Genomic DNA, 12323 nt, shown 5'->3' on the forward strand with positions numbered 1-12323 from the left:
GAGTCCCCCATGGGGAAGTCTCTCCCCCACTACTCTAGGTCATAGATTCAACAAAAATCACAAAATAAAGTGTATCGGACACTACTAAAATGGCCATTTAGAGACCAGTGACCACTTCCTGAGCACTTGCTATGGTCACTCAGTGTGCTAAGTGCCCCATGGGCTGAGACATCATCTAGTTGCGTCCTCCCGGACATAGAATTGTTATTATCATCTCCTTTTCACAAGGAAATTGACAAGACTAGACGGGATTAAGTATGATACTCAAGGTCACTCAGAAAGTAAGTAGCAGAGCCAGGATTTGAATCTGCGTGATTGGACCTCAGAGCCTGTGGGGTTTTTTTGGTTTTTTTTTTTGAGCCTGTGGTCTTTATTACTACATTACACTGCTGCTTCCCAAAATGTCCAGGTTCAAGTGGAATTTGTTGAAAATTCAGAAGAATTTTTTTACTGATATACACAATGTCAATGTTTCCCTCCCGCTGACAATTATCCCCATCCATACACCACAAGAAAAATTAGCTTAGGGCATTTACCTAATTGTTCTAAAGTGATGTTTACCTGTTTAAGGCAATAAGGAAAAAAATTAGCTGACTAAAATATACTCTTTCTGGTTTAAGCAACCCTATTTGGCACTGGGTGGCAAAAGACAACATCTCTGCCCATCAACCATGAAAGCAATCCCTACTCAATAACTTTCTGCAATCCTCTCCCTTGGGCAAACATACTACCTTTTACAACGAATGAGGGGTCAGGGAAAGAGAGGCATGCAGCAGGGTAGGAAAGATGGGTAAACCAAAAAGTTAATTGTTGGAAAGTTAAATAACTCAAACTTACTTTTTTGGTACACTTCTTGACAGTGTTGATTAATTCTTGTATGACCAGATCTACACTCTTCAAGGAAGGTCCTTTCAGTTTCACGATTTGCTTTTTGACTATTGCTTCAAATGCCATGTCTGGAGTAAACAACCCTGTCCTGAAATATAAGAAAGAAAGCAGGACATTAGATTTTTTTTTTTTAAAGATTTTATTTATTTATTTGACAGACAGAGATCACAAACAGGCAGAGAGAGAGGAGGAAGCAGGCTCCCTGCTGAGCAGAGAGCCTGATGCAGGGCTCGATCCCAGGACCCTGAGATCATGACCTGAGCCGAAGGCAGCAGCTTAACCCACTGAGCCACCCAGGCGCCCCTAGATTTTTTTAAATTAAGTAATATCCAATGCTTTTTTGAAAAAGGTTTTCATTGACATGCCACTTAAGCAAGCATGTAATACGCAAGTTTAAAAGTTACACAGTGGTTTATTCCACCAACAGTATCATTTACTATTACAAAGGTACAAATGACAATATTTTCCCTACTACTATATTCCATAATAAATTTCATTCTCTAGATGATTAGCATTACCTAAAAACAGTTCCCAAAAGGTTTTCAGGCCTGGAATAATATAACCTGTAACTAATGTTTAACTGTAATTCATCTCATCTCACTGTTTCACAGCAGTAAAAAGCAATGCTATGATAAAAATGATGTCCTAAATTTCCATTTCTCTATCTAAAGGATTCCAAAAGCAACCCCCTCTTGTCATTCACAGAGCAGAAAACAATCCTCATTTTGTCAACACTGAAATAGTAGTGTTCCTGACTACGCAATCTCTTCTTTCCAGGAGAGCTGTATTATAGTGAGCTCAGTGGTTCCTGGTCTGGGGTCCTGGGGTGCTAGAGGCAAAGGAAGACAGCTGAGTGGAACTAGCTTGGGACCCAAGATGCCTACATTGTGAGTTTACAAAAATAACGAATGATAACCAACCAAAATAGGAAGTATCTTTTCACCTGGCTAGAATTAATTCAAATTGGTGTCATAACAATGCTTTTGTCATGCTGGGCAGGAGCTCAGGAAAGCAGGAGTGTGTGGGGGGTGGGGTGTGAAAGAGAGAGAGAGAGAGAGATTAAAAAAAAAAGTGAAAAAGAAGAGATAAAAAGCGAAAAAATGATTACATCTAAATAAAAGGCCAGTGGAGAAAAGCTACCATAAGAGGGACCATGAACCCTGCGTACCCTCATGCCCTGTAGGCCCCAGACCCTGGTGCCTGATCCTGCCCACCCCTAGGCCCTTCTCCCTCCCTCTTCTCACTTCTCCTTCTTTAACTTTGCTCCTTCACCACTCAATTCTGTGGTGCTTCTGGTAGGAAATTTCTTTCATACTTCCCTTCCAGCAGCTTTATTCTAGTCCCTTCTCGTCATTTACTTCGGTGGCAGCCTACACTCGCCTCTCTGTCTACCTGTAGTGATCGTACCGTATCACAATACGCAGTTTCTCCACATTGGACGCAGAACGAAATCCACACTGTTTGGGCTAACATTAAAAATCGCCCTGTCTGACCCTGATCTTCCATTTCAGTTATTTGCCTCCTCTCTTTCAGGCACCCCATGTCTCAGCCAAACCCAACCACTGGCCTTTCCACAAACACACTCTCACTAACGTTTTCTGTCTTTGCCTCCGTCCATGAGGTTCACTTCACCCTCCCCATACTTTCAGCCCATCCAAGTCCCACCTGTGCTTCAAAGCCCAGATCAAAAGCACCCACTTCCTCCAGCTCGCCTTCTCCAGTCCCGCCACGGACAAGGTCTTCCTTCTCTGAACCCCAACATCCTATTTTGCATTGCAGTGATCTGAGCATGCCTGTCCCATTACTACCCTGGTAGAAAGGTCATTCCTGCATTTATCTTTGCTCGCCCCATAAGGACTGTCTTCCTCCCTTGCTCCCCACTGGCACGGGGTGCCTACAGAACAAAGGACGATTAGGTCCGCAGGGGACAAAGATGGCTTCTGTTACTCAAATATCTAACAATCAACCCGAAACAAAACGTTTCCTGTAAAGTGTCTTTAAGAGCCTAAGCAGTCACGCCATGAGCATGTCGCATTCTCAGGACACTGTGCCGTTCTTATCATCGTACAGGCAAATTAATTCCAGAATAATAAATAACAACCCATCTCTTTTGGTATGCATGTAAATCAGAAATCTTCAGAACGGAATTACTGAGCTTTTGCAATTACATTCAGCAAAAATGTATCTGGTAAGTTTTAAAAGCCAAGTAAAAATACTGTATTTTACTTTTACAGTAAAGTAAGTCCATAAAAAATGCTTCCTGACCCAAAAAATGTGATTTGGTTTCACAGTACTCATCAGACGAACATGTTTGAGTACCAGCCATGCCCAGCTCAAGAGCAAGACACAGTTTCTATACCGAATGTACCCGAGATTCGGGGGAGACAGAATAGAATAAATAGGGAACTTAGAAATCCTACTGACAGTCAGAAAAAGACTGGATTTGGTTACAGAAGGTTTTCTCCCCTTTACTTTGTGAATGCATGTTTACCTATCCTATTTGCAACATGCAGAGCAGGCTGTGTGAATGTTAAAAGGAGAGAGATTTAAATGTCATAACTCCTTTCACGCGTATACTCAGTGTCAAACTCTGCCCTCTCAGGCTCTGCTCCCAAAATAGTCTCATCTTGACCTGTGGCAGAAGCCAAGGTACAGTGGCCAGCAGACAGGGGACACCTCCTCCACAGGAGAGCACCTATGAAGTAGGCAACTGAAGGTCAGTACCTTAAATTCAGGACATTCAATACAAGCTCCATTAAATTCTGTACCCGATCTCAAGAAATGTGTGTTTTAAGTTCATTTTTTTCTTACCATAAGTGCTTTAAAGAAAGTAAATGAGCACCTGGTGTTATACACAATGAATCACGGAACGCTACATCAGAAACTAATGATGTACTGTATGGTGACTAACATAACATAGTAAAAAAAAAAAGTAAATCAGAATAACCCCGTTTTATATAAGGGAAAATTCACACGAATTTCCTCACAAAGGACAAGCTCCCCTCGCAGCCTCACGTCCCGCTGCTCTCCTGTCCAGTGAAAGTGCGTGACTCCCCACTCCACGAGCCCCTCCGGCACCTCCCTACCCATATGCCTTTGCTCACACTAATCTTTCCGCGTCAAGCCCTTTCTCTTATGCTCTCCCCTCAACAATTGCCAGCCTCTCGTGTTTCGCACACACGTACGCGCGTGCAAACACACAGCACACCGTCGCCTGTTAAAATCATTCTTGTTCTCTTTACAGGCAAGGTTCAACTCAAGAGTCACCACCTTCATTCGTCTTTCCCAAACTTCCTCCCCAACTGCAGCCGAAATTTCTCTGTCGTGTCTCTGGGTAAGGAAGGATTCCTTATGCTCAGGTCAGGCCTCCGTCCATAAAACGCAAAGCTCTGGAGTACAGGGTCCTGCTCACTGGCAAGTCCCTAACTGTACAGAACATAGTGCTCTGAGCGCAGGAAGTGTTTCTCCTTTTTTTTAATTGAAAAGGTTTCTTTTGCGAGTATGACAATACAGGAAATTACCATTAAACTCAAGTGAGAGTCTCCTATTTCTTCTTCCCACCTCTGTGCTACTCTGCTCTGATGATGAAAGGCTACTTCACCAGCCACTTATAAACATTAATTTTCTTTTAGTAGTTTGAACCAAGACAAGGAAAATGTGAATCACTTGCCTGATACCATGTATGTTTTTGATTGCGTAGCTTATTTCTCTTCGCAATTCCTTCTCGTTGAACTCCATCTGCAGATACGAAACAAGCCAGTCATGACACTTAATTCCTTTGAATAACAATATTGTTGAATATTAAAAAATGAGAAGAACTTGACTTCATTATTAATAAATGGATACTCATGTCTTTCCTAACCTAAACCCAGATGGTCAAAACATCTGTTTATATAAAGTTCAAGGCAACACAGAACATTGGGGATTTCTGGGAGTTTTAGTGTAGTGGATTTTAACTCTATTACAGACAGGAGTGCTGTGCATAAAGGATGCCTTCTGGACATAAATCTGGCCATTCATTTGAAATACACAATTCTCCATTCTTCTGCTGCATGTAGTAAATGTATTCAGAGACAAATGCATAAATAAGAGTGTCACCTGACATGCAACAGCGGTCCAGCTGTGCTCAGATTAACGATGGCTGTCTTTTCTCCCCGGCCACTTTAACCACCTGCATTCAAGGCCTCTTTACGAGAGGAAATTAATAATATTTTACCAATCCAACGCAGGATGGATGACTGCATAAAAACTTCCCAAAAGTTCTAGGTACTTTAAAGCTATTTGGAATTAGGATCAAAATGTCATGGAGCTCAGACCTAAAAGGGTATCAAGAGCACAGTTGGTTCAGTCTCTGACTTCTGAGATCTGGCCTCTCCAGTATCACTGTCTATGCACCGCCCCTCTCATACTTCATACTGTAGAACGATTAATTGCTTTAGTTTCCTGCCCACACCCTGTGGGCCACAGCTCAGCTTTTACTGTTCCTCCTTCTTGATCTGGAACAAGCCCAGGCCCCAACACCCTCCCTCAACCCTCTCCTGCTTGACTAGCTGCTCATCCTTCCAAACCCAGCTCAGAAGCCAGGCTCCCTCACACACTCAGGCTGGGATTCAGGTCCGTAGGCTGTGTTTCCATAGCACCCTGTGCTGAAATTTATCACTTTACTTAGCACATTTTAATGAAACTATCTGTTTACCCATTCACCTCCCACACCGAGACATAAACACCCTCCCTCTGTATGTGAAGCAAGGAGCAGAGTCCCTAATACTCCTTGGCCACATAATGGGTAAGCCAACCTAAGCAGAGCCAAAATAAAACTCTCAGTTCATACCTCTACACAAACTCCGCTTTTGCTCAGTTTCCCTCATCTAATAGCCAATAGTCACTAGCATTTGCTGCCGTACAAACCAAAGCCTTAGGAGTCATCTTGAATTTCCTTTCTTGCATCCACCATATCAATCCAAGCCCTACCAACCCACAGACCCAACCACTGTCTCCATCATTCTGTTCTGAGGCATCTTTACTGCGAAGCTAAAGAAGATTACGGTTCAGGGCTTCTCTCTTAACAGAAATACCTTCCAAGACCCTATGCCTAACTGTGTGTTTGTAATTTTGCATTCTTCTTCTTTAAGTCTGCCCCTCCCAACTGTATAAACTTTAGGGCCCATGGAAAGTGGGTTCACTCCTGCTCTGGCCCTATTGTTTAACTCACCTTGTCTCCCTAAATCAACTCTTGCCCCTCTAGGATCCAGTCTTCAGAGTGTTCTTTTAAAATCATCCACCAAATCAGGCCACAACTTTTCTTAAAACTCTCCCCTAACTTCTCATGAGTATATGTGAATATCTCACCGAACCCGGAAGGCCCTGCATTAACTGGGCATCCCTGCTCTGAATTCACGGCATACCCCCCTCCCCCTTCATCCGCTCTGCACCAGCCTCATCTGTTCTCTACCCACAGTACAGACGCTTGCTGCAGGGCCTCACCCTCGGCTGCTTACCTTGGAACGACCCTCTTCCCCAAGGTCCTCACCCCTGACCTCTTCATGCGATTCTGGTCAAGCTTTCAATGTCTGCTACTCGGAGGGACCTTGTCTGAAATGCTCTATCAAAAGTGGCTCACTCGGGGCAGCTGGGTGGCACAGACAGGTAAACATCTGAGCCTTGGTTTCAGCTCCAGTCATGATTTCAGGGTCCTGGGATTAAGCTCCTCACGGGGCTCTGCACTCGGCAGGGAGCCTGCTTGAGATTCTCTCTCTCCCTCTTCCTCTGCCCCTCCCACTCCTGCTGTCCCTCTCTCTCTCTCTAACAAATAAACCTTAAAAAAAAAAAAAAAAAGAAGTGGTTCACTCAACCCCTCTGGCTAACATTATGTTACATAATGACACTTGATATTTTCTTACTTTGTCTATTTGTAAAATTCTCTGCCTAACCCCACCGGACAGTGCCTCTGTCTTCATCACTGGCACCTGGAAGTTTGGCACAGAATAGGTACTCAAGAAATATTTTCAAATTAATTTGACAACAAATAAACTTCATAGGAACTCAATTAGTATCTGGTGAAATAATTTGAAATGCTGTTAGACCCCATTAAATAAATAAAACCAGAACCATCAGAAGAAAATACTTCTCTCCTAAATTTCATCACCTGAGCATGAAGATTTTTATTCAAAGACCTGAGTCCTATATCACTCCCATGACGTTTTATGAACAGTTGCAGAAAAGGACATGGAAATGAAATGAAGTGAAAGGAGGGAAAAAAATAACATTTGGTACAAACCTTTACTATCTCAAAAGGAAAGCGTTCGTGGAATATACGATTGATTTTAGCCCCTCCCGAGAGCTCCAGGGTATCCACTTGGTCCCCTGACCCTTCGATTCTCTTCTCGAAGTCCACAGCAAACTGCTGAACCATCCTGTAATTGTGGAAGAGAAGTGAATTCAAGTTACACTTATAAGGCTTTGTATCTCTCATTTTCATTTACTATGTGAGCCCTTGGGATCCTTTTCCGAGTGTTCTTAGTGGCACCTACTGGCAGAATGAACACTGCACGCCACTCAGCACTCAAAAGTGTAATGATATGACATACATGTTATTAAGATTTATTTTAGGCAGTTAATTAAAATACATATCATAAGTATCTGTGTCATTCGGTGCATTCTGTCCCTTTAGTTGAAACCATAAAGTGGTATTTTAAAATATTTCAATTAGGAATTAAAATTAAACAATAAAACTTTACATAGAAGAGTCAAAATGCTCCTCAGTTCCTATGAGCTCACACTCGCCTAGTGCGTTAACCGCGCCCTCCTGCTCTGCCAGCTTCCCTCCGCCCTGCCCCCAGCATCACAGACAAGCAAACTGGGGAGCCCCATCCCGCTCTCCAGCTAGCTCTAGCCTTGTTTTTCAATGATTTCTCACAACTGGATAATAAAACTCCTTAAGCCATCACACAAGGTTCTCCGTGGTCTGGCCCTGGATGCTCCATCTGTCACCACTCACCCCCATTCGCCTTCCAGGCCAACCAGAAAGAAGCCATCCGCAGTCCCCTACGTGCACCACGTCTCTGTGCTTCTCCACTCGTTTCTTTTCAGAACACCATTCTTTCTGCGCCTTGCTTCCTTGCCTGCCTAATCCTTATCTGCACTTCGAGACTCATTTCAAGCATTACTCATTCAGGAAGCTTTCCACGGTCCTGTCTGCACCACTCCTCACCGCACCTGGTTCCTTTGGCTCATTTTCCTTGGTCCTCCGGCTTACTGGCAGCACAGCACTTGGTGGGGTCCATCACTCTCGTTCCCCTGTCAGCCTCTCTCCGAAGGGCAAGCGCCACACATTTTATTTACCGCCCCACCAGGCCAGTGTAGGAGAGACACTCGGTAACTTCAACTAAGGAGTGAGTTACCTTAAGGTAGTTGGTAAAAATCAAAGAAATATATAACAGGGAGAAAAGAACAACCTACTTGCATGTTCGACTGCTAGATGTAGAAATTCTAATTCTGGCACGCTGATACTACTTTCAAATTTGAAAGTCAACAGAAAAAAATTCAAACCATCTAAGACTCGTATCTTTTATTCTCTTTCATCAAAATCGTGGATGAATTACAACAGCAAATCAGGCCAGAAAATCCAGAACACAATTTGATGTAGCTATGTTTATGCATACACCCATGTTCATCTAATTTTTAACCACCTGAGAAGGTACATACATGAGAAAGCACCGAAACACTGGGAAATTTTAGGAAATTTACCTCTAGCCTACACTCCAGCCCCCTGCCCCACTGAGACGAGCTGCGAACAATCTCACATTATTCTCTTGTCCTCCTCTTTCGCCTGACACCCTCCCCCATATGTTAGGTTCTCCTTAAAGTACCTTTTCCTTTGCGAACTCACAACCTTCCTCACCTGTAACTGCTTCCTCATCTGGCCTCCAACAACAGTTTACACTTACCAGAAACATAGCATTTATCAGATTTTAACACAGTTAGTTGCTTATATATCTGTCTCCCTTGCTCTAATGTGGCCTCTTCTTGAGGACAGAAGTCTTAGTTGTCGTTGAATCGCCAGTAGATAGCACAGAGTCAGACACCAAGTCGAACACAAGAGATGAGAGGAAGGCAAGAAGAGAGGCAGGCAGAAAGGAGGGAAGAAAGAAAAAAGAAAGGGATGGAGGGAGAGAGGAAGGAGCTGATCAGCCCCCCTGCTAGGGAAGAATCCAGATGTGGAAAATTCTGTAATTTGAATCCAGTGGAGTCACAGAGGCAAGACTAGTATTTGTAAGGAGAGTAGTTTCAGCTGGATGTTACGATGATGACCTAGGACCTAAACAGGAATAGCTTTCTTTTCTCTGTAACTTGAAGAGTTTTTATAGGAGCTTAACCAAAGCCAAGAATAAAAAGGAAAAGATAAACTAGGAAAGAGTTGAATCCAAGAAAAAACCCTTTTCTCTGTATGATTCTATATTTTTAAATGGGAAACATTAGATGTTACATTGAATTTTTACTTAAATAATTTGAGCATTTAGAAATAGCTCCACAAAGAAAGGAATTTTGTCATGTATTTTGAACACCAAATTAAGGGCATCTTGATTACAAGGCTGTACAGGAAGAAAGGGACCGCAAGAGATGGGAAGCATCATCTTTGGAAATGGACTTAGGGTGCCCCAGAATATCAGCTGGGCAGAGGGTCTTCTGTTTGAGAGGGACTGAGGTAAGTGGCAGTACAAGGATAAAAGGACAGATGAAGCTGCGAGGGGCCGAAAAATGGAAGAAAGATAAAAGACAGAAGGAGCTCGCAATTCTCTACCAACTCTGCTGTCCTACCCAAGACCTCTCAGGGATACAGAGGAGTAAAAAGATACTTGGCAGTTCTCACATTAGTGTTTTTAAAGAGCTACATTAAAATCATTACCAAAAAGGGTAAAAGATACTTAAATGTGGCTTTACTGTCCATACTTTATTAAAGCCTTGGGTCTCATTCCACTGAAAAATGTACACAGCTAAATCACATGAAATAACAGACGTAAGAAGATAGTAAGAACGAATGGCATCGGTAGAAACAGTTGTACAAGACAGACAACATTGTCGACAAGATCTTCGTTCACTTCTAAAGACTAAGGGCAAACACCTGCTGAGTTATCACTATGCGTTTGACTCATTTACAGAATCCAATGATACAAGCATGGGAAACTGGACATGGGGTTGGACAGTTGGTTCAATATATGGTAACAGAGTAAGACTAACAATGATTCTTCAAGAACACAAAAGCCTTGAGGCTGCTATTTAACACACACAGTCTTGTCACCTTATTGCTTCTTCTGTTAAACCTAGAAAACAGCATGACGAAGAGACGGAGACCAAGCAAACAGAAGAATTCGTTTCAAGCGCTGAGCAAGGGGAGGGTAAGGGGGACTCACTGCAGCAATGCCTTGGTCTTCCTGGTGGGGTCTTCCGGCTTGAAGTTCTTGTAGGCTTCCACTTCATGCTCGATGGACAGCAGCTGTCCCTGCAGTTTGTTCCTGAAGTTTGGGAGGGTGTCCCGAATGTGGTTGGTAAGTTGCTAAATAAAACAGAATTGTATAGACATAACAGATTAAAGATTAACTCACGAAACAAAAATTGACCTTCCTTGTTTTCCTAATGTTTAAAACTTAGAAATCATACACATATACACATTTGAGAATGACTATGTAGGTAAATCATGAGAAGGAACTCCGGCTCTCTCCTGGCCTTAAGGAGATGCTCAAAACTCCTTCAAATGGAGCCCCTCACTTGGGCTACCCCTTCATGCTGGGCTGGAAATACCCTGTCAAAATGCACTGACATTAACAGAGGCTGCCTAATAACACTAGAGGAGGGACCGAGTTATCTGATTACCTAGATTGCAGAAGGGAGCCTTGGGCCAGAATGAGGTTAGAAAAGCAGAAGCTGGAGTTACAGGCACTGCCGGACGTTTCGGGACCTGTAACTAGTGGAACTTGTAGGTACATGGCACCTGCTCATGTCCCCTCCATTCTGCAGCTCAGACAGGAGCTTCCGCTTGCCCCGCCTCTCGGCCCCAGTCTAGTGGTGGTGGCTCACTGGCTTACGCCTTCAGGAGGGTGCGCTCAAAAGCTCCCTGACCAGCAAAGGAAAACTCGCTCTCTCGCTCTCTCTGCTCTGGACATCTCCACTTTACCATCCACTTGGCAATTCCCCTGAGATCATCTGCTGGCACGTCAAGCTCAGCAGGATGAAAAATTCTCCAAGAGACTGTCTATGAGGACATGCTTAATTAAGAACAAAGGTGGATGTAAACCCAGATTGGCTCACTCTCTGCCTTACGTTCTTTCTATCACAAGCAGTTAAACAAAAGTCTGAATTAAAAGAGAAAAAGAAATGGGTTCCTGGGTGGCTCAGTGGGTTAAGCCTCTGCCTTAGGCTCAGGTCATGGTCTCAGGGTCCTGGGATCGAGCCCCACATCGGGCTCTCTGCTCAGCGGGGAGCCTGCTTCCCCCCTCTCTCTGCCTGCCTCTCTGCCTACTTGTGATTTCTCTCTCTCTGCGTCAAATAAGTAAAATCTTTAAAAAAGAGAGGGAGAGAAAGAAAGAAAGAATAAAAAAGATAATCTTCTTAAACTGGTTAAGGAATAAACTTGAATCAAAAGAAGGAGAATGTAAACTTCAGAGAAATACATGAAAAGGAATCATAAGTTAAAAGGGGAATAAAAACCCAGATTGACTGCAGAAATCATTCTAAATCACTTTTATGTTTACTGGAGGTTACCTGACTATATTTATTCACTACAGTTATTTAAATGTAATAGTTCACAACTCTATCAGACCTTTGCCCACAGTTATGACTTATGTTACTTCCCAGCATGCTGTTGTTACAGCTCTGAAGCAGCAAACAAAAGCATGGGGAGGACAGCATTCCCAGTATCAACCTCACAAACCCCCAAGTTGAAGAGCAACAGTGACCATGAGAAACCAGCGGCTACCTGTCCACCGTGTGAGTGGTAAATGATAAAAACACATGGTTTCCACCTTTTGCTTCTCAGATATCTCAACAGCAAAAGCAATACTGTGGGCCACTCTTGGCTTTCTGAAACAGTTCTTTCCTTGGCTTTTGTGACCCTAGTTCCTCTCATTTTTCTCCTAAACTTTCAGATATACCTTCTAGATCTCCTTTGCCAAGCCATCCCCCTCCACCAGACCTGTAAATAACAATATTCCTTGAATCTGAGTCTTAACTTTCTTCTTTGTTCACTCTCTGTTCCTCCTAAAGTAACCTTATTCCACTCATGGCTTTAATAAATATTCAAATGCCTGTAACTACCAGTGTGTTATCTACAGACGAGACTTCTAATCTTTCCAGCAGGCACACGTATTAGACCATGGACTTGACTTCTCTTAGATGTGCCAATGAAACCTCAGCCTCAGCAAGTCTGAAATCAAACACCT

At 43.2% G+C, this 12323-nt stretch overlaps 1 protein-coding gene across 6 annotated transcripts in view; it reads right to left on the reverse strand.

The window, feature by feature from the left end:
• DNM3 (dynamin 3) overlaps positions 1 to 12323 on the reverse strand; it is a 516334-nt gene that overhangs the window by 307818 nt on the left and 196193 nt on the right. For all 6 annotated transcript variants that reach the window (XM_032862979.1, XM_032862977.1, XM_032862981.1 and 3 more), the window contains 4 exons: positions 10299 to 10441; positions 7166 to 7301; positions 4559 to 4626; positions 838 to 976 (listed from right to left, as the gene is read on the reverse strand). In XM_032862979.1, the coding sequence (XP_032718870.1) occupies positions 838 to 976; positions 4559 to 4626; positions 7166 to 7301; positions 10299 to 10441 (486 nt within the window). The remainder of the gene's footprint in view (positions 1 to 837; positions 977 to 4558; positions 4627 to 7165; positions 7302 to 10298; positions 10442 to 12323) is intronic.

Source organism: Lontra canadensis, unplaced genomic scaffold (genome assembly GCF_010015895.1).
Source record: "Lontra canadensis isolate GAN:19392208 unplaced genomic scaffold, GSC_riverotter_1.0 scaffold24, whole genome shotgun sequence".
In the NCBI taxonomy this organism is placed as follows: domain Eukaryota; kingdom Metazoa; phylum Chordata; class Mammalia; order Carnivora; family Mustelidae; genus Lontra; species Lontra canadensis.